Genomic DNA, 21262 nt, shown 5'->3' with positions numbered 1-21262 from the left:
AATTAGGAGTGTCAGGGAGAGGCGTTCCTGGCCCAGCCTTGTGGCACTGCAGACCTTGTGTTATCCACAGCCCAGCTGGTGCCCAAACAGCCAGTGATGCTTAACCCCGGCCTCACAGCTGCCCAGAGCCGGTCGCTGCCTCCAAGCATCAATCTGAGCCAGCAGAGGAAGGGGCAGCGAGCTCCCAGGGCCAAGCTCCAGCTCTCCCTCCTGCTTCTTGTGATTCAGGACAGCCAAAGTCATCTGATGTGTTCCCACCAGTGGCTACGAATTGTCATTCACCAAAAGTGCCAAGGTGACAGCTATGGAGACCACAGGCAGTGGTTTCGCTTGCAGATGAGGAGAAGTGTAGATCCTGGCTCTGCAATGCTCTCTGGATGGTACCGCAGCCAGTGGTCATGGGCATGGTGATTTTGGGAGCTGCCTCTCACAGAATCACAGAATGGTTGGGGTTGGAAGGGACCTCTGGAGAACACCTGGTCCAACCCCCTGCAATGAGCAGGGACGTCTTCAACCAGATCAGGTTGCTCAGAAGAGATGAAGGGGCCAGGTGACAAAAGTGGTGGCCGGCAGCTCTTGGCTAGGGGGCTGCCCAGAGAAGTAGTGGGGGGAGGCAGCAGTCCCACGTGCTGGGGGCTCCGGCCGCTGCGGCACAGCAGGGGAGGTGTGCGGTGCAGGTTGCAGGACGCCGGGAGGTAATGTGTTGCAGCTAATGCTGTGTGACAGTTTGACAGGTCCTCCCGGGACAGCCGGAGCTGACATGCCATCTTCAGAGCTGTCACTCTTTGGATTCTGCACTACAGCATTTAGCATAAACAAGCAGCATGGGGAACTTTTCCCCCCAGTGTTTAAGGAGTGAGAAGGGCTGTGGTTTTATTTGCATGTCCTCAGGAAGATGCTCAGCCCTGCATTAACCAGCGCTGGGCTCTATCCTCCAGAGATGAAGCTGGCTGGGGGGTGGGTGGAGAGGAGGGGGGATCTAACATTCCCCTGGTCCAAGGAGGTGATGCCAACCACCTCCTGAGGGGTGTGCCAGGAGCCAAGCACAGCTGTCCCTACTCTGGGGCTCACCACAGCCCCAGTGCGGGGTTTCGGACCCACTTGGATGCAGCAAACAGTGCTCACGGTGCCCTGGCTGGGGAGCGGGTGCGGGTATCATCGGCTCCTTGGGGCTGTGGTGGCCCTGGCTGGCTCAGGGAGCTGCTTTAGGAAGGAAGAGGCTAGAGATGCTCATGTGGGGCTCACCCAGAGAAGCTCCTGCCCAGCCCCACAGTTAACCCTGGAGCTGGGTGTGGAGTTTCACCTGTAAAACACAGGAGCAGAAGGACATGTTGCTGCCTTCTCCAGCCCCCTGAACCTGACCCAGGATGTGAGCAGCGTCCTGTATGGACCACTGTCCCCCTGGCAGGAGCTCTGGGGCATAAGATGCCATCATGGACCACCCCAGGGGGATGCTTGTAGTCCCCTGCCTTCCCTTTCTTTGCTCCAGTGACTGCTTGTGATGCTTTCCAAGAGCAGTGAGGCTCCCAGTGCTCACATCCTTTCGCTCTCAGAGAGAAACAAACTGGGAACACGCACGGTGAAGGAGAATTACCGGTGTGTCTGGAGAGGCAGGGAGCTGGAACAAGGCAGGCTCTGACAGCTGCTTTCAGGTCTGCAAGAGACCAAGCAAAGATGTCAGCTACGCACAGCTCGTCCTGCAGAGCATCAGCCCCTGTTTTTGCCCAGCTGCCTTTCGGCACGCACAGCCTGTCCACGCCTCAGGAGCTGCCTGGCTCTATCTGTCCTGGCTGTGAAATGCATTCAGGGTGGGTGCTGGGGGGGCAGCCATGGGACGCTCCCTCGTGGGACAGTGGCTGAGCAACAGGGACGTGCCAGTCCCGGCAGTGGGGCTGCGAACAGCATGTGTTTCCAAGCTGAGTCACGCTGAGGATTGTGTTTTGTTCCTTGTTAAGAGCCCAGATATGATATTCACTTGGCAGAAATCAGCTTATCATCCACCTCTCCCCACCTGTCTGTCTGTCCATCCATCCCTCCCAGCTCCTTCATGTGGCAGCAAAGTAGCATCTGTAGGTAAAAAGAAAAATCTCTGTCTGGAAGATTTGGGTTGCCGGGCAGGGCTGTAGGGTCAGGAAAGCAAAATCTGGTGCTTGCTATGCAGAGCACGGAGCCGGCATGCTGGGCAAGCAGGTACTTACTCAGCTGCAGCTGCAAGGTCTGGCTTTGCACTGGGGTGGGGGCTTGCATCCATGGGAGGGGGGAAATGATGCTACCAGGGCCAGAAGGGGATGGTAGGTGAGCAGGGGAGATCAAGACATGCTGAGCTCCTAGGTGGGACTCGCTATCCCCTGTGCTGGCCACACAGGCAGCTGGAGCTGCGGGGGGGACAGGGCACCCACGCTGCTCTGTCCCCCCTCACCGAGTTGTCTTTGCTCAGCTGCTCTGTGCCTAGGTTATTTCAGCTTTGATTCAGCTCCGAAATTGCCTTGGCTGAAACTCTGTCTCTATTGTTTTCAGTCTGCAGAAGCATCATTGAATGTGTCAAAAAGATAAATTGGAGAAAAGGAGAGGAGAAAAAAGAAAGAGGCCAGCAGTGCGGTTGGTGGTTGAGCCGTGCCGGCTGTGCCCTCCCAGAGGCAGCTCCTTGCGCTGCTGCTCAGCTCCCCACCCTGCAGCCCTGTCCCCTTCTCTGCAGGGCTGGGACACTCTTCCAGACACCCTTTCCCTTCGGCAAAGCTTATTTAGGCTTAGTGTCTGTCCTGCCCTGGCTGGAGCTGAGACGCCGAGTCCAGCCCGGTGGGTGATGAGCTGAAGCCCGCGTAGATAAGCCAGAAGCACCATGGCAGGGCTCTGGAGATGAACAGAAAAGAGGTAGGAGGGAGCAAGACAAACCCAAGCAGGACTGACAGCAGGAGGGGTTGTGGGCTCCGAGCAGACCTGTGTGCATCTCCAGGGGTTGGTGGGCTTGTGCGTGTTTCGGGGCTCATCAAAACACCTGGTCTGGGGTCCATGGAGCTGGGGAGGGTGTGTGCAGCACAGACCCAGTCTGCATGGGCTGGCTTGGGCTCCAGCCCAGGCTCTATAAGGAATTCAGGGGTCCCCTGTCCCAGCTGTTCAAAGAGGGTTCAGGCTTCTGCATCCCTGGCAGGATCAGGCCTGAGGGATGAGGTGTGAGGATTATCTGTCCATTTTGGCTTATCAGTCAGTGCTGGAAGACTGTCCAAGGGTTCCTGGAGCCTGCACTGGGGATGCGGCATTGAACAGCTCAGGTCAGGCTGCTGTCATGATGTCTTCAGCACTGTTAGTGCCATCAAGCTCCTCCAGGACACAGCTACTAGGGGAATCCCTGCCCCGACAGCTCCTTCAGTGCCAGGCAGAGAACGATTGTGCTCCCTGGCTCCCAGGAAAGTTGCTTGCGGTGAGTTACGGGAGGTTGAAGAGGTGGAGGTTACTGCTGCCCGGGGCAAATGAGTAGCCTATTAAATTAAATGTCAACCAGAAACAGATGAGTATGGGCATTGCTTTTTTAGCTTGCACTTTACAAAATTAATCTCCTTGTGTGCGGTTGATTTGCATATTGAAAATAGGCTGTAGCAGAGGGTCTCTCCTTCTGAACCTGCTGACACCAAGGGCTAAATTGTGTAAATTCTGTTATCCAAACGCTCTTTTAAATGACTGGAATAATCTAACGACAAAATCCATTGCCAGAGGAGATGGGTTTTCAGAGCCTAGGCCCTTTGTTTCTGGAAACTACATCAACTCATGTGTGCGAAATGAAGCTGAGAAATTGCCTGCAAGTGCTGAGCTGGGTCCCATGCCAGAGCAGGTGAAACTGTTCCCTGTGTCAGGTGCCTTTCACACCTGAAATGGGGAAGATAGATCTGTGTGAAAACTTCAAGAGGCAAATACTGAGTGGATCCCATTAAATAAGGCTGGTTTCAAATAAAAACTGATTTGCATGGGATGATCAAGCTAATTGCTACAGCAGGAACTGGGAAAATCATCAGATTCTTATGCAGTAGGAGTGCCGAGGTCTGCTGCTGTGAAGCTCGGTGTGTAGATGCGTGCCAGTACTATGATGCCTTCAGCGGCAGCCACACCAGCATCTCCATCGGGAGCTGTGCTCAGGACGTGGCTGACACGCTGGCTCTGTTTGAGATGATCGCTACTCGCTTGCCAACAGCAGCCTGAGCTGTGGCTCCCTCTCATCTGACAGAGGAGGCAAACTCATGACATGGATAATTTATAAATCATTTAGTCTGGTTTAGAAACCTCTCGGGGTGTTCCTCTGTGATACTGATGCTTTCCAAACACCATGGTGCCTGTGGAATGCAATGGCCCCGTGGCGCAGTGCCTGCCGGCACGAGCAGAGCCAAACCACCAGCAGCAGGGGACACCCACACAGCACGCGCATAATGAGCATCTCTTGCTGGTAATTTGGTCCCATCTGGTACACTGGGGACTGAAAGGCTGCGCTGGCACCTGCGCTACTTCTGCCACAGCCAGGCAAGAGCCAGTTTGGGTGCTGCCTGGGAGCCCTGGCAGAGCGCGGGGTCGTGCAGGCAGCCTGGTGGGTGACCAGCAGGGATTTGTGCCCTGGGCAGGTGGCGGCTCTTGGGTGGCATTTGACCTGGTGTAAGGGAGGTCCCTTGGGTGTTTCCACCACCCCTGCCTGTGTCCCACAGGGGACTGTGTGTGCGTGCATCCCACAGGGACACCAGATGCCTGTGTCCCATGAGGTACCATATGTGTGCACATCCCATGGGAGGCCATGCATGCTGGCATCCCACAGGGACCCCAGGTGCCAGCATCCTGCTGGGGACCACATGTCCCTGCATCCCGTGAGATGCCTACATCCCACAGGGGAGCGTGCCTGCGTGCATCCCACGGGAGCCCTGGGGCACGCGTGTCAGGTTGTGCTGCTGCAGGAGCAGCTCCATGTCCCCATGCCCGCGCCATTTCCCCAGGCGAGCACCTTCAGGTGACTCGTGGGTGGGGAGGCGTGTGGCTGGTGAAACACACGTGTCTTCTGTCGACAAACAGAGAGACACCGTCTCCCGAGGCTGCTGGTTTGGTGCAACGTTTGTACACACACCTGTAGAAAACAGAGTACGTGTGGGTGACTGTGCCTCTAAATATAGGCCTGGCTACCTGGGGAGCGCTGCACTCGCAAGCCCACTCACTGCAGCTGGTGGAGTCCCCCCTCGCCCTGCACCCGGCAGCACGCTGGCGCAGGCAGCGGAGCTCAGAGCAGGTTACAGAGGGATTATAAAGAAGTATAAATTAAGCATCTCAGATAGAAATGCCGGCAGCCCCAGGCTGAAAGCATTGTGCTCAAAGGCTCCCCCTTCTCCTTTGTTGTTATCTCTTTTTAATGGTTTTTGCCTTTATCTGGCATCAGCTCAAGAGCTTTACTGAGCCTCAGAGCATGGAAAGGGCTCCCAGAAAAGGCAGGGGTGGAGGGAGACCCAGTGATGCTGTGTTTGTCACCTCCTGTAAGCAGTTTCCTCTATAGCCCTGGTCATGCTGGTGACTGGACCACACTGGGAGGTGCTGGGTGAGTTCATTGGGTCAGACCCACACTCCCTCTCCACCCTGGGGACTGTCACACAGCTGTCTGGGCTGGGGATGTTGCTATCACTTCTACAGTCCTGCCTCCTCCATTGGCACCTCTTCCCCCATGCCCCTGCTCTGCGCTGCGCTGGGTTGGAGACGGCAGTCCTGAAAACCTCCAGCAAGTCATCAGCTGAGCAAATTGCTCTCTGTAAATCCAGACTGAAAGTCCTGGGGTTTGTGAGGGCCCAAAGGAAAGTACTTGATTGGATTTTCAAGCCTCTTTCTGTGGTGCCGGGAGTGAGGGGCTGACAGCCTCCCTGAATCTTCCTCATGGCCACATGGGAGAGGATGCAGACTGTGCCCTCTCGTAATGGGATGTAAAGGATCTGTAACTCTCTCCGTTTATTTAACTCCCTTCTGGACTTTGTATGCAGCAATAAATTTCTTCTCCTGCAAATCTTTCAGAGCAAGGCGGCTTCATGATCTCTCGCCTGGCGTCTGGGCAGCCGTGCTTGTGCTGACTTGCTGACAAAGAGGAGCCGCCGTGCAGCAGCCACAGCCTGTCCCCTAGGAGCACGAGGCTCTGGGGACACACTGTGTGCATTTGGGCTCTCGCAGGAAAGGCTCCGTTTGGGTTCAAGCTGCCCATGCCAGCGTGAGAGGGGCAGGAGCACGAGGGGCTGACACCCATTGCCATGTGTAAGCCACTTCCTCCCCATGGGGCTGAGAGATTTTGTCTCCAGTACTGCCAGAAAGCAAAGTTAATACAACACAACGGTGTGTGGGGTTAAAATCAGGGAACACAGGAACCGAGTGGTTCAATCAGCAGCAGTAACTGAGCAGCAGAGGCTGTGCTGGGGAACTGGTGTCACTCCAAGCCCCCATCACGCAACTGAAGTGTCACGCAAACAAGGGAGAAGAGTGCTGTGATTTTTGTTCCATCACTCCTTATCTCTGATTAATCCTCTTATGTGTTTATCTCATTTTAGCCCAGTGTTGACTGTCTGTTTACTGTATTCCTATAGTCCTCACAGAAATAAAAACCCCTCCGAGTCCGTAACGTCTTCCCCAGCCCTGGCTGGGCGAGGGGGCTCCTGCCTGCTGACGCCGCTGGAGCACCGCGGAGCACAGGACCAAGGTAACGTGCCCGTGGTCACCGCGGCAGATGGTAGCAGAGGAGGGGCTGGAAACCAGTTTCTCCCAGGCCTTAAATTAGTGCCCAGCTACTTGGGCATCCCTGAAGGGAAAGAAAAATACCCTAAAAAAGTTGTCCCATGGTGTGGCTTTGCAGCCCATGCTCAGGGCACATGCTAAACACACTAGAGAGGAGACAGGCTTTCCTCTCGCCATCCCCGTGTTATTGCATGCAGATTTGTTAGAGCCCTGCGAGGGAAGCCCTGCCTGTCCCGAGTCCCTCTCCTCTGCTGGGGCTCTGCAGCTCAGCTCGGGTTTGCCGGCAGCAGCTCCCCTGCCTGCTGCTGGCTGAGGCAGCAGCACGAGCCTTCAGGGCCTGACCCTCTTGCTACAGGATTTTGCTTTGATCCTCTTCTCAGCAAGGTGCTTCTCCAGCTGGGGAGAACAAAATTCCTTTAAACAGACAAAAATCATAGGGAAAATTGGAGGAGAAAATGGTGGGAGCCTCCAGGTAAAAACAGTTCACATTTATAGGAGAACAGTGTCCATAGCCGCAGGGAAACCTGCACAAATGAGGCAGCCGGCTGTCTTTGAGGGGCATTCAGACAGGTTGCACAGCACCCCGGCCTGTCCTAAATTCATATGGGCATGGCCAGGCTGTGTGTGCAGATACCCTGGAGATCTTCATCAGAGGCCTGGAGCACAAGTGTGATGGGAGCGGTTCAGGGGACTGGGGCTGTTCAGCCTGGACAACAGGAGGTTGAGGGGAGACCTTATCACTGCCCACAACTGCCCGAAGGAGGCTGGAGCATGGAGGGTGTTGGTCTCTTCTCCCAAGTAGCAAGTGACAGGACAAGAGGAAATGGCCTCAAGTTGCACCAGGAGAGCTTTAGATTGGATATTAGGAAAAAATTGTTCACTGAAAGGGTTGTCAGGCATTGGAACAGGCTGCCCAGGGCAGTGGTGGAGTCACCATTCGTGGACAGGTTTAAAAGGCATTTAGACAAGGTTCTTAGAGACATGGGTTAGTGCTAGAGCTGGTCAGGTTATGGTTGGACTCGATGACCCTGAGGGTCTCTTCCAACCAAAACGATTCTGTGATTCTATCTCACGCTCGGCGTCCTTCACTCCGCAGGTACCCGATGCCCCGCGGCACCGCTGCCCAGCGCCTGCCCGGGAGCGCCACCGACTCCTGAGGGCAGCCAGCGGCACGCTGGGGCTCGTGCGAGCCGCGTCCCACCTCTGCCACGCTCACACGCGCCTCGGGGAGCCCACGCCGGTGGCCTGACACGTGCAGGTGGGTACGCACCCCATCGGTGTGCCCAAAAGGTGGGCTCAGGTCCTCTCTCCCACTGTGTATTGAGGGAGAGGGCTCATCCCCATCAGGCTCTTACCAGTGTAAATTCTCACAGGTTTTGGCAAGCTATAGCATGGGAATTGTGGAGGCCTCTGGCTTTTAGCTGGAAATTGCTTTTCAAACACAGTTGAATTTACAGCCTCCCCAGCATCCAGTGGCAGTGAGCTCCAGGAATTAATTGTCTTTTGGGTAGCAAAGCCCTGCCTTTTCCATGTGTTAAACCTCCTTCCACTGGTGCCCTCCAGTTCTCACATGGTGCCAGCTCCCTGCCCTATGTCAGGCTGGTATTAGGGACCCTATCACGGTCCCTCTTCCTCTTCTCCTTTCCAGGCTGGAGAGTCCAAGTCTTAGATGGGGAAGACAATGTTTGTGTTTGCATGTGGGAGGTGCAATCCAGGCTGTGCTTCAGATTCTTGGTGATGCTTCTGGCTGTGTCTCACAGGACTTGTTTCAGGACAAGTATCTCTCTGCACAGAGGCTGTTTCATCTGTTGACCTGAGTGTGTCTGAAGGTTGGGGTGAAGGATGATTGTTAGCTATGCTTACACTGTATTTTCTGTTAATAAGCAGTAATACTAAGGGAATGGACCCTCTCACCCTCCAAGATGCAGCTCTGAGCGCCAGGTTGGGCTGGTGCCACCCCCAGTGTGGGGCTGAGCCCCTCTACATCTCTCTCTGCCAACCCCTGGGGTATCACAGGTCCTGGGATTTCCACCTGGCCCATATCCCTCCCTGCCCCTCTGCCTGTTTATCTCTAGCTGAGATGCCAGAACCATTTAAAAGGCTTCGGGCCGAGCAGCAGAGAGCCGTGGCTGCTGCCCGGAGCCAGGCTGCGGCTGCTGCTTCATTATTTACAGCTGCCTTTAGCCGCTCGCTGGCGTCTCCAGCACCTCAGCTCTGGCTGTGCTGGGGGACGCTGCTCGCCATCTGTTTGTTCCTGCACTGAAAGCCCAGAGTATTTTTGCCCTCAAACAGTTGCCATCTGGCACCCGACCTCTGTACCGGCAGCGTACCTGATGTACCCGCCAGCTCAGGACAGACCCAGCGCCAATGGTAAAGATAACCCTTGCTGACCCTCTTGAAGAGCTCTACTGATTTTAAATTGCTTCCTAATATTGACAGTAAATCTGAGCTGGAGCACAGGGGGTGAAGTCCTGAGCCATATGGCAGAGCTGTACACAGGCTGCAGTTCTCCAGGCTGAGTCCATGAAGGACTTCAGCTGTGAAGGCCTGGGTCATTCTGCTGCCTTTAATGCTGGTCTCAGCCAGGCTGGCACCCCTCAGTCCAGCCCTCCTCACTCAGCCAGCCGTTAACTGCTGCCAAAGCCATTGCCGGGCCATCAAACACCATCTCCGTGTGCTCTGTGCTTCTGAGCAGCTTTGCAGTGGTCTGGAAGCACAGCATCTGTTTGTCTTTGCCGGGAATCACCAACGTGTTAATGTGGTCCAAACGGCACCTTCCAAGGTGACCAGATGCTTGCTGGGTGCGCATGTACAGGGCTGATGGAGCAGAGATGCATGTTTGCAGTGGGTCCCGTGCTGGCCAGCCCTACCTGCTCTGCTCTTGTCCCCACCATTGGTCCCCTCGTGCCCTGGCAGCCCTGCAGGCTCTGTCTGAGATGGAGACCGGTGCGTGAGGCTGGAGCTGCCATATGCTCCCCATAAAAACACTTCTTGGCCCATTCCCCAGCATTTCCTGCCGCTGCCACACGTGCTCAGGATCCCACACGCCTCACAAGCCGTTAACCAACTGCAGCCTGGCAGATGGAGGAGCTGGGCTCGGTTTTGCAGCAGGAGGGACAGGAATCCACAGGCTCTGTTTGTTCTCGGGATGTTCATGGCAGCAGGAGAATGGGGAGAAGAGCTGGCACCCATCACTGCAGCACCATCTGTGCAAAGTGCACCCCTGCAAAAGGCTCAAGACCTTTCCATAACCATTCCGAGTCCTGGGGCTCAGCTGTAAACCTTTAGCTGCAGAAAGTGTTTCCACCTGGTGCCATCCTGTTTAAAGGTGGTTGGTAATGGTGTGAATGTCCTGGGTAGGTGGAGACCATTGCTACTCTCAGGTGGGTAGTACTGGTTTGTTCTGGTGGCTTTTTGCACTAGCAGAGGTGGTCAGTCAGCACTAAAAGCAAAGGGAGAAAACCAGTTCTCAGAGGGAGTAGAGATTTATTGTGATAGGAAATTAAAACTGTACATGTCAGTTTGAGGAGTAACTCTTGCTCTGCCTTTATCTGTCTGTGGGGGAATGAGGGCTCTGGATTCAGCTCTGCTCTGTAGCACAGGGGCCTGAAGGTGCTCAGGAAGCCAAAAGCACATTCCTTGGTGGCATATCATGGCAGGGAGTGACCAGGCAGAGCTGATGTCTCTCTTATCTTGGGTGGCAGAGCATGACCGGATTGGTGTCGGAGCTCTGAGCACAGCAGATAAGTGCCCAAGCCCCAGGAGAAGGAATATCTTCATATTGTGTTGGTCAAGACACCGTAAAGAGCCGGGTGAGGAGCAAGCATCCTCCCACACAGGAGCTCGTCCATGGTGGGCTCCTGCTGCTCACAGGCTGGGGGTGGCAGCACACAGGGACACAGGCAGAGTGGGGACACAGGCATGAACAGCCCTCTGGTTGCTGCGGTGGGATGGCGTGGGTGCTGAGCTGGGATGGGGCTGGGTTTGGCTGCTGCTGATGGGGCAGAGCTGCTGGGCTCCAGGTGTTGTTTTATAGCCTCACTTCCCTGCTGCCAGAGCAAGGCTGAGAGATTTGCAGCCCAGCACACTTCTCTGCCCAGGAATTAGAAGAAGAAACACAAAATCCAGGCTTCAGGGGAGCGATGGCTCCTGGGGTACAGCCAAGCTGTAATTACCAGTGTTAGGGAAAACATTACCCACTGCTGGTTTTCTCCGACCTCTTGTTCTGGTCCAGGGTGAGCACATGTGGTGCCTCAAGCCCAGTGTGGGAGATCTGCCACGAGTAGGATGTTCAGAGCTGCAGTCCTGGGCAAGTCATGTCATACCTGCTGCTGAGCACATTACTGCTTCCCTGGGAATGGATAAGTCCCACTTATGAGGACACTGGTTCTCTTTTATTTAATTTCCTGGGAATGCTTCTCGAGCATCCAAGTCTTATCAGGAGATGAGAACCTTAAGAACCTGGTAAAGGAGTTCTATTGTCAGTATCCACCTCTTTATTCCCCTCTTCCCTTTAACACTGGATGGTGGTCTACTTGTGGCTGAAATGAGGTGTGCTTTCTTTTTCTTTTGTCTGTTTAAGCTGCAAAGATTTCTGTACTATGCTTTTCTGATGGTAATTCAGCAGCAAGAGAGGCTGCTGTTCCTGGGTGGTTATCAGAGGGTTGTGGCTTGGCCATAGACTCACGGAGAGGTGCAGGGGTGAGACCCACTCCCAGATTGCATACAAAAGGACAGATCTGGGGGTCACAACAGCATTAACTGCACAACTGTAGTCCAGGACTTGTCATCCATTTGGCTGTGACTTGGTGAGCAAACCCCTGCCTCAGTTTCCCTGGAGCAATTGTGCTGAGCTCAATCACATCTCTGAAGCATCCCAGGGCTTTGGGCCATGCAGTTCATCCTCACGTTCATGTGCTGCAGGGGCTTGTTGGATAGAGGGACTGGACTTGCTGTGGGCAGCAAGGAGGGCGGGCAAAAAGTGGGGAAGGTCTCCCCTGGGAAGCCAGCAGCTCAGTGGCTCTGCTGTCTCTTGGCAGCCAGCTCCATCTCTGCAAACAGTAGGTGTTCTCCCCAGGCACACCAGGCGTGTAGAGACACAGCGCTACATTCAGTCCCCTTTTCAGCCACAGGCAATGGCTGTGGATAATGTTCATTTGAGAAAATTGGGTTGAATCGTGTGATTTTTTTTGTTATTGCTGTTGTTCTTTTAAATGCTCATGGGAGTAGCAGAGCAGCTAATGAGGCGGCATGTAGCCAGTCGCAGGGGAGACGGTCTCGCCTGCGCTTCCCTGCAGCTGCGCTCTCCTGGCGATGGAGCCAGCCCTGCACCCCATGGGTGCTGCACCCCACCAGGACCGCTGACATGTGTGGGACCCCCCTGTCCCCCAGGGGATGCCTTCACCCTTCTGCTTCTCAGCAGTTCCCTTCCCCGGGTCTTGTTGTTTTGCTTCTCCAGCCATGTGCTGCTGAATGAGAGAGGGGAAAGCCGTGGGTGGCCACGGGGATGGGGCAGGGTGGACGTGGCAGTGGTGGCATCCCATCCTAACAGAGCACAGATCACCCACAGCCAGCCCTGTGTCCCTGATGCTGGATGGAGGCATCCAGTGCTCAGAGCCCTCCTGATTCCTGTAGGAGACAAGGCAGCGAGGACAGGGCCAGACCCTGCGCCCTTGGAGGATGTCAGGTCACCTGGGATCAGGGCTGGCTTTCTTGGCAGCAGTGTGCTCAAGCCCGAAGCTGCACATGTGCTGGTGAGGAGCTGCAAGAAGCTCCCATCCTCTTTCAGCCCCGTGTGCTGTCCCTCTTCCCTCTGCAGCGGTGCCAACGTGCGGCGCAGGCAGCGAGCAGGGGGTGTCAGAAATGCAGACAGAGCGCATTAGGTGGATGATGCGTCAAATCCTTAACTGATAAGAGATGGGGCAATTGATGTGTTGCCAAAAGGTTGGGAAGGATCTTTTTTAAGCAGGCTAAATAGTCTGGACAGGAACAGGCAATGAGCAGCACAGAAACAACAGCATGTTCATTTCTTTGGGTTTTTTTCTGGTTGTGGCCGTGCACATTGCCATCTGTCCATGCTGCACTCTGACGCCATCCCAATGGTGCTGGGTCTGCTCCCCAGCTGGCAGCCCTGCCGAACAGCACACAGCCATGGCTTGTGTCGCCTTGGGGTGCCCAGGGCAGGTTTGACATGACCTTGCCCTGGGACGGGACTTCCCGCTTCTGGCTGTCACTGCTTTGAAGAGTCCCATGGCCGGCGGTGGAGACTCAGCTGTAGTGCCAGCAGCCACGGCCGAGCCTGCCTTAATCCCGGGTTTTAGACCGGCTGAACTTGTTTCCACTTATCTCTGGTATTGTGCAATGTGTTACATGGCATGAAAAAGCCAGCCCTTGAGTTTCCTCTTGAACCTCTGCAGAGAGATGGCTCTCCAGCCATGCCAGGGCTGCCATCTCCTCTGAACCTCGTGGCAGTGGCATCCCTTGGGTAATGGCCAGAGACACACCACCTGGACTTTATCTCGCCCAGGTCTCCCATCTAACTGAGGTGCTGGGACAGTGAGATGCTGGGAGAGAATGGCATGATTTACCTATGGGGTATCTCCATGAATGTCCCCCTGCCTGAGCTTCTGGGGCTCTGGCAAGGACGGGCACTGAGCAGCACCACTCTGCAAGGGAGGGTGGTTTGGGGCTGTGGATGTCTCAGCAGCGATGCAGGTGGAGTGGGGCTGCCCTCCAGGTCACAGAATTACAGAATAGTTGGGGTTGGAAGGGACTTCTAAAGATCATCCGGTCCAACCCACCTACAGGTTCACCCAGAGCAGATCACACAGGAAGGTGTCCAGGCGGGTTTTGGGTATCTCCAGAGAAGGAGACTCCACCACCTCTCTGGGCAGCCTGTTCCAGTGCTCTGGCAGCCTCAAAGTAAAGACATTTCTCATATTCAGATGGAACCTCCTGTGTTTCAATCTGTGCCCATTGCCCCTCATCCTATCATTGGGCACCACTGAAAAGAGTCTGGTCCATCCTCTTGACACCCACTCTTGAGATATTTATAAGCACAACTAAAATCCCTGCGGAAGGCATGAGGTGACACAGGGCTTGGGGCGAGCGGGGAGGGCTGCCGTGGTGGGTGCATCACAGCCTGCCCCTCCGCTCCGCAGCGCAGCCATGTGATGCCGGAGGAGCGCAGTGGCGATGATATGGAATGTGGGCAGCTGCCTTCGGACACGCTCCGACAGGTGACGGTCCAGCGCCACCCCTGCTACGGATTCGGCTTCGTGGCCGGCAGTGAGAGGCCAGTGGTGGTGCGCTCGGTGGCAGCAGGTAGGGCGGGTGGTGGGGGGTCCCTGGACACGACCGCAGGGTGCCAGGAAGCACAGCGGCACCTTCCCCTGGTGGGACCCATCCCTGGGCTCCTGTCCTCTCCTGTCCCCTCCGGTGGGTCTGCAGGGTGCCCTCCACAGCCACATACACAGGCAAGCACTTTGGGGGTGCTCGGGACCCTCCTGCTTCCCCTCCATTCCACAGACCTGAGGTGCCTGGGCTGGCCCTGACCCTCTGTCCCGGCAGGTGGCCCCTCTGAGGATAAACTCCTGCCAGGAGACCAGATCTTGGCCATCAATGATGAGGATGTGAGTGAAGCCCCCAGAGAGAGATTCATCGAGCTCATCAGGTGAGGACAACACTCATCTCTCATCACCTCTGTGGGGGGGGTCATACCAGGCCCCCCTATGTCCCAATGATAACCTTTCAGTGTTGATGAATATCCCCCAGGCTCCACTGTCACCAGTGGTCACTGGTGGCATGGTGAAGCCTCAACCTGTGCAGGAGTGCCTTGGAGCAAGTGCCATACCCATTCCTGGCTGGCCAAGGGTTGGGCAGCACTGGGAGAGCACCCACAGCTATATTACCAGCCACCCCAAGGGGGCCACCAAGGTCCCAGCCACCATCAGGCTGGGGAGGGTGGGGTGTGCTCTCTCAATAGCCAGACGCACGTGTTGAGGTGCATCACCATGCAGTCCTGTCCACCTGAATTTCTCCTTTCTGTCACAGGAAGGCCAAGGACTTCATCATCCTCACGGTCCTACACACCCACCAGGTGAGACCAGCGGGGCCAGGAACACCCCTGCAGGAGCCAGGATGGGGTTAAGAGCACTTTGGGAGACTGAGGTGTGGCCTTGGGGGACCACTCAGGCAGCTCAACTGAGGTGTTATACTGGTGTCCCACCACCCCAAAGCTCTTCCAAGCTGTTGAGTCTGAGAGCTGCCACAGCCCTGCAGGGTCAGTGTGGGCACACAGCCATCTCCATGTCCTTGTCACGACCTCTTCACAGGAGGGAGGGAAGAAAAATATCCCCAAACCCCGCAGTTTGCTGAGGGTGCGTCTGATTAAAGGCCCCATCACGCCAGAGGTGGTGGAGAGGGACGTGCCATTGCTGTCCTGGGACACTTGTCTAGGGAGTCCGTGGGTGGATGGAGTGCCAGGCTGCGGGCCCCAAGTAGCACGGCTGCGGGTGGCGCTGGCACCGGGGGGTGACGGTGCACTGGGGCTTGGTGATGGTGCACTAAGTCTTGGCACCTGTGGCACTGGAGCAGACTGAACTGTCAATGCCAGACACAGCATCATTTCTCCTTTACTGAACCTTTTGATGTTGGTGAAGGAGATAAGTGTGAGAGCTCCCCTGTGCTCCCCTCCTCTCTGGGAAGGAGATGCTACCACGTAGTACTGCTCTATCACACTTAGGGTGTTGCTGTGACTTCAGGAGCTGCTGCTCATCGTTCTGGCCCTGCCTTCAACACTGTATAACCACAACAAAGTGGACTCACTTTCCACCACCACATTTCATGGTTTGCTGCCCGCTCCCCATCATCCTGCTGGCTTTGGAGAAGCTTTCTCTGGGCCCTGTGTCTGGCTTTCCCCAAACCGTGGCTCCGGGGTCAGGCAGGTGATTTACCCAGTGCTCTCTTTCCAGTCTCCCAAATCTGCTTTCATCAGCGCAGCCAAGAAGGCGAAGCTCAGGTCCAACCCAGTTAAGGTCCGATTTTCAGAGCAGGTGACAGTCGGCGAGACGGACCCAGTAAGTCCTGCCCTGCCTTCCTCTGTGATTCACCCCCTTCAGGCATCCCCAGGGCCATGGGGTGGGAGGTGGCCGGGGGCTGAAGGGCTCCTCTGCCCTGATTTGGGGTCCACAGTGGGGAGCAGCCCCCTGGCCCAGGGAGCCCCATAAGGCAGATGCCCTTGGGTCAGTGCTGGGGGGACATGCCATGGTCCTCCCACGTCCCTCTGTCTGGATGGGGCCCCAGAAACTGTCCTTGGAGACTGATCCTACCCGAGTCCCATGGGTGCTCAAGGTTGACACCCAGGCAGTGCCAGTGCCTGCCCTAAGGAAGGGCTGTGGGTTCCAAACCGGTGCCAAAGACTTCGCAGGAGCACCTGTGCATGGGGCAGGGTGACCAGAGCACTGTTGCGTGGCAGTGGAAGCTGTTTTGCCGCAGTAACTTTCCAGCCCAGTACTATTATCTCTTAATTCCAGAAAGGTTTTATTAAACAGCGTTCAAAAAAAAAAAAAGTAAAATAAGGCCTATAAAGTGCTTTTAGCAAATTCTATTTTTAAGCAAAATCAATTAAGTAATTATCTGATTGAAACGCTTCTTGCTAAATAAAATCAGCCTTCACCCAACTTCTTGCATGGGGCATGTGAAGGTTGAGGTGAGCTTGGGTTACGGGTTAGGAAAGGGGCATCAGCTCTGAGCCACCCCGGCCATCACGTCCCCTCTGGAACACCCGCTGGGGAGCGGGACAGGCTGCCAGGCACGGGTATGGCTCTGGGACGTGCTGGATGGAGTGGGATGTTCCGTTCCAGCTGCTGGGAGCTGGGGAGGTGAATCTGCCGGGAACTCTGAACCGCTCCATCTCTGCGCTTCTCGATGGCTCAGCAGAAACACTGAATTTTCAGGGGAGATATTCCTCTTAGCGCGTAAGCCCTGTGAAGTGGAGGATACCGTAACTGCTCCATCACTGACACTCATTCTCTCTCTCCACCCTCCCTCCGTCTCTCTGTGCCCCTCATCCTCCTCTCTTCCCCTGTTGCTGGCCCCATGTGCCAGGACATGTTGAAGAAAGAAGCTCTCCTCCTCATTCCCAATGTGTTGAAGGTTTTCCTGGAGAACGGGCAGATCAAATCCTTCACGTTCGACGGCCGAACCACTGTGAAGGTGGGCCCCTCCCCAACCCCCACGGCACCGTGACACTTCTCGCTTACCATCTACCCGCTCCATTTTTTCTTGTCTCCTGCTTCCTTGCACAAATGCCGCAGCAGCGCTGGCTGGCTGCGAACTGCCACGGCATGATGGATATCCCCTTCGCCTCCCCGGCAACACGCTTTGCAGCTGGAGGGGTGGGGTTTTGCCGTCTTTCTCCCGCTCCGAACTTTTCTCCTTGCTGCGAGCCTGCCCTCCAGGCAGAATGGATGCCCCTGCCAGGAGCCAGCTCCCTGCAGCCCCCTCTGAACACCGCACTGTTACCCCAGGTGTTAGGGGTCTGGCTGCCGGTCACCTCCTGCTGGGAGGTCACTTCACCCAGCAATGGCTGGGTACCAACCCATGGCCCCTCTCAGTGCTGTGAGGCCTCATCCTGTGCTGGTGCCAGAGGAGCAGGGTCTCAGGGGGTGCCAGCTCCCACCCTGGGAGGGAGCCGGTGCCTCTCACCCAAGCCTGTCCGTGGCATTTGCAGGACGTGATGGTGACGTTGCAGGACCGCCTGTCCCTGAGGCACATCGAGCACTTTGCCCTCGTCCTGGAGTATTCCAGCCCAGAGCAGAGCCACCGGTTCCTGCTGCTCCAGGACAAGCAGCCGCTGGCCCACGTAAGCTGCTGGGTGCGGGAGGGCACTGGGACGGTCACCGCCAGTGGCTGGGGCACAGGGATGCTCTTCTGCCACCAGTGTGGGGCTTGGCTGGGGCTGTGCCGTGGTGTGGCGTGGCCTCTCCTTGCTTCTGGCATGGTCTCCAGGCTCAGGGGTGCAAAGGGTGGCCAAAGAGGGAGACGAGCAGGGTTGTACCCATCCCTCCCTGACAGCACTGTGAAGATGCTCTGTGCTCCAGCCTGGGCAGCTGCAGGCAGCATTCCCGAACATCCTTGGCCTGTCCTGGAGAGCCAGGGAGCTGGCACTGTGTGGCAACAGGGACAAAACAGGGATCGTAGAGGAAGCATTAGCCTTGGTGGCATAAACCCCTGCAGCACCAGGCAAAGCTGTCACACTGAAGAAGGCGGGCCTGTTCCCAGGATGAAAGGATCGGGTGGTGCATGGAGGAGAGAAATCAAATCCCAGCCCAGGGGAGAAAAGAGGGGGTCTCCTGCCCTGCAGGCAATCATACACAGCTCCTGGGCTCACTGCTCCTCTCTCGTCCTGTCACAGGTTGTGCAGAGGACACACTACCATGGCATGAGATGCCTCTTTCGTGTGAGCTTCTTCCCCAAGGACCCAGTGGAGCTGCTGCGCCGGGATCCCGCAGCGTTCGAGTACCTGTACATCCAGGTAGGGGGCTCACCCCTAGGAACTGGGAGCTGATGGTGTTCATGGCCCACAATGGGCCCCCCATGCTGGGCCCTGTGGACGCACACCTTGGCGGGGGCCCTGTCCCCATGGCTGCCTGAGGACACCTCTCCTCCCTCCTGCAGAGCCGCAACGATGTGATCAGAGAGCGCTTTGGCACGGACCCCAAGCCAGAGATGCTGCTGGGACTGGCCGCCCTCCACATCTACATCACTGTCTCAGCCACCCGCCCCAGCCAGAAGGTCTCCCTCAAGAACGTGGAGTGAGTCATCCCTCTCCCCATGCTGCTGCGCTGTCCTCCTCTGTGTTCCCTCCCTGTGCTCCTGCTCGCAGCCTCTGCATAACTGGGCTGCTCCCAGTCGCGTTTCGGGATGCTGAGCATGAGATGCCCTGGGACCTCCCTTGGAGCTGTCTGGTGGCTCATGGGTTTGGCAGCAGTGACACGCAGCCCCTGGTCCTGCTACAGGGCTGTGCAAGACCCCTGCACGCAACATCCAGACACTTGCAGGAGCCTTGCCAGGGCTGGCGAGGATATTTGCTGCAAGCCCAGGATCATTTCCATGGGAACCCAGGCTGATATTCCTCCTGGCATCCAAGGAGAGAAGGCGGCACTGTGGCTGTGTAATCTCAGCCTGTCCCCAAGCCGCGCGGCTCTGGGTCAGCCCTTCTGTGGCTCTTAAATCCATATGGAGTCCATCTGTGCAGGCTGGCCTTGCGAGAAGGGGAAGATGGCACCCCAGGAGGACCCCGAAAGAAGTTTGGGGATTTGCCCAGCATCCTTTAACCTTACACAAAGGCAAGCGGCAGCTGGGCTCAGCTGCAGCGCCAGGCACTACCGCGTTCCTCAGCCCAGTGCTGGTGGCTGTGACACCAACCGGGGGTCCCATCCCCTTGGGGACCCAGGCTGGGGGCTGCCGCTGCTCTGGCTGTGCCACCAAGGTGGTGCTGGTGCGGCTCTGGCTCCCTCTGATGGCAAGAGGACGCTCCCGGGCAGCATCCCTGGTTTCTGGTCCTCTGCTCCCATCGGCGGGGTCTCTGGCCTGGGGCTCAGACAGGCTTCCCCCCTCCCCATAGGAAGGAATGGGGCCTGGAGCCCTTCCTGCCCCCGTCGCTCCTGCAGCTCGTCAAAGAGAAGAGCCTTCGGAAATCCCTCTCACTGCAGCTCAAAGCCCACCAGAACCAGCCCGGCGGCACCAAGGTGAGCCCAATCTGCACAGCCACAGCTCAAGGCTGGTGGGGTGGCAGCATGCTCCCCACCCCGGCCACCCTGTTGTCCCCAGCTGCTCAGGGAATCCTGTTACTGATGCTTAAGTCCCCTTGAATGGGAGACAAATCCCGGAGTGACAGCCAGGCAGCTGCTCTCTCTCCTGAATCCACTTCTGAGAGCTGATCTGGATTTTGGGGACTGCAGTGATGATCAGTGGGGTGAGATCAGCCGGCTTGGCTGAAGCGGCACACATCGGTTAAGCCTGTGTTTAGCATTATCTCTGCTTCTGGGTTTGGAAAGCTCTGGAGGAGGCTGCTGAGCAATCAGAGCTCTCCAAGGCCAGGGGGAGGTTTATATAACCCCCAGAGGGTTAAACATCTCTGGGGGGAATTATGCATCCTCTGATGGGGTTATACATCAAGTAGATGGGTTTCTCTATCTGTACATCTGCTTTGAGTCACCTCCCAGCATCTGCCCAGGACAGCAGAGGAGCAGAGACCCCCTCCATTCCATGTCAAGCCCCCGCGCTCACTGCCAGCACAGCCCATGCTCCAAGCTGCTCGCCAGCACACTGCATACCCCTTCTTGGGAGCTCCCGAGTTTGTGCCAGCCTCCGGTGTTTATCCCCCGTTGTGCTGGTGGTGATCACCCATCTGATGTATTTTGTCAGGTCTCCACGGCCCAGGCAAAGCTGCAATACCTGAGGATCCTGAACGAGCTGCCCACCTTTGCTGGGGTCCTCTTCAACACAGTGGGACTGGTACAGTAATTCAGGGTGGGCTGGGAGGTGCTTGGTGGTGGTCCTGAGTGTGTGCTGGAGCAGGAGAGCCAAGGGAGATATGGCTCCCACAGAAATTACTTCCCTCAGTCTCTTGTTCTGCCCTGCTGGGCTCCAAGCCCACCCAAAAAAGCCTTTAGAGCCTCTGCTGACAGTGGGTCAGATCTGCTCTGCGGGGCCAGGGTTGACTCGGTTCTTGCCAGTCTTTTGGGCAAGGAGGTGACTTGTTCAATGAAGTAGGAGTAGTTTCAGACACATGCTTATAGCTGAGTCCTGCCCTGGCAGCATCCTGCCATCCTTCTCAGAGGAAAGTCACCACTGGCAAAAGCCACCGCTTTCCCTGTTTGCCCACACGGAATAGACCGGCTGGCCTTACCATCTCCATCAGCAGTGGTCCAGCTCAACCACTGCTTGGCAGCTCTCGGGAAGCTGCCACGGCCACAGTCTGCTCCTCCCTCATCTGTATCAGAAGAGGCATCTCTACCCCTCACCCAAGCTACCTCACTTTCTCCATGGCAGGAGAAAAACCACCAAGCCAAACAGGAGAACAGTGAAGCCACTAAGGCTCCCCACTCCCTGGCTCACCTCCCTGTCCCTCTTGCTCTACTCTCCCATCCAGGGGTCTTTATGCAAGTGTCACGTCTCTGCCACCCTTCCCTTTACCCCCACCCAAGGTCTCAGCACTCCCCTGGATTCCCTAACTCACTCTGGTGTGGGTGCTCTGCCTTTTTTTTTTCCATCTCTGACCCCAAAGCAATGACTTTGAGCCAGCCTAGGAGTTGAACCATGTGTAAGTGGTGAAAAGTATTCCCTTATTCTCTTCTGCACTGGTCTGCCCAGCTCCTCTTCCCCTCCAAATCTGGCTGGAAGCACTGGTGATGGGCAGACCAGAGCAAGAAAGATCTCGATTTTCAGTCAAGGCTTTAGTGTGTCTTCTTTTCTAAAATGCATTCACTCCCTCTTCTGCTACCTCCTCTCAGAGGCAATGTCAGAT

The 21262-nt window shown here is 56.3% G+C and overlaps 1 protein-coding gene across 8 annotated transcripts in view; it reads left to right on the top strand.

Moving 5' to 3' along the window:
- Positions 1 to 21262, top strand: part of FRMPD3 (FERM and PDZ domain containing 3) — a 57929-nt gene that overhangs the window by 15197 nt on the left and 21470 nt on the right. The window contains exons 2-12 of one of the 8 annotated variants that reach the window (XM_065077435.1): positions 6582 to 6694; positions 7826 to 7987; positions 14299 to 14401; positions 14782 to 14827; positions 15702 to 15806; positions 16837 to 16944; positions 17462 to 17593; positions 18146 to 18265; positions 18409 to 18545; positions 19358 to 19481; positions 20161 to 20250. In XM_065077435.1, the coding sequence (XP_064933507.1) occupies positions 16840 to 16944; positions 17462 to 17593; positions 18146 to 18265; positions 18409 to 18545; positions 19358 to 19481; positions 20161 to 20250 (708 nt within the window). In that variant the 5' untranslated portion in view covers positions 6582 to 6694; positions 7826 to 7987; positions 14299 to 14401; ... (1 more) ...; positions 15702 to 15806; positions 16837 to 16839. The other 7 variants (XM_065077430.1, XM_005511847.3, XM_065077431.1 and 4 more) reach the window with 7 other exon arrangements.

The sequence above is a fragment of the Columba livia genome, chromosome 12 (genome assembly GCF_036013475.1).
Source record: "Columba livia isolate bColLiv1 breed racing homer chromosome 12, bColLiv1.pat.W.v2, whole genome shotgun sequence".
Taxonomy (NCBI): Eukaryota; Metazoa; Chordata; class Aves; order Columbiformes; family Columbidae; genus Columba; species Columba livia.
This window is presented reverse-complemented; position numbering and strand designations above follow the sequence as displayed.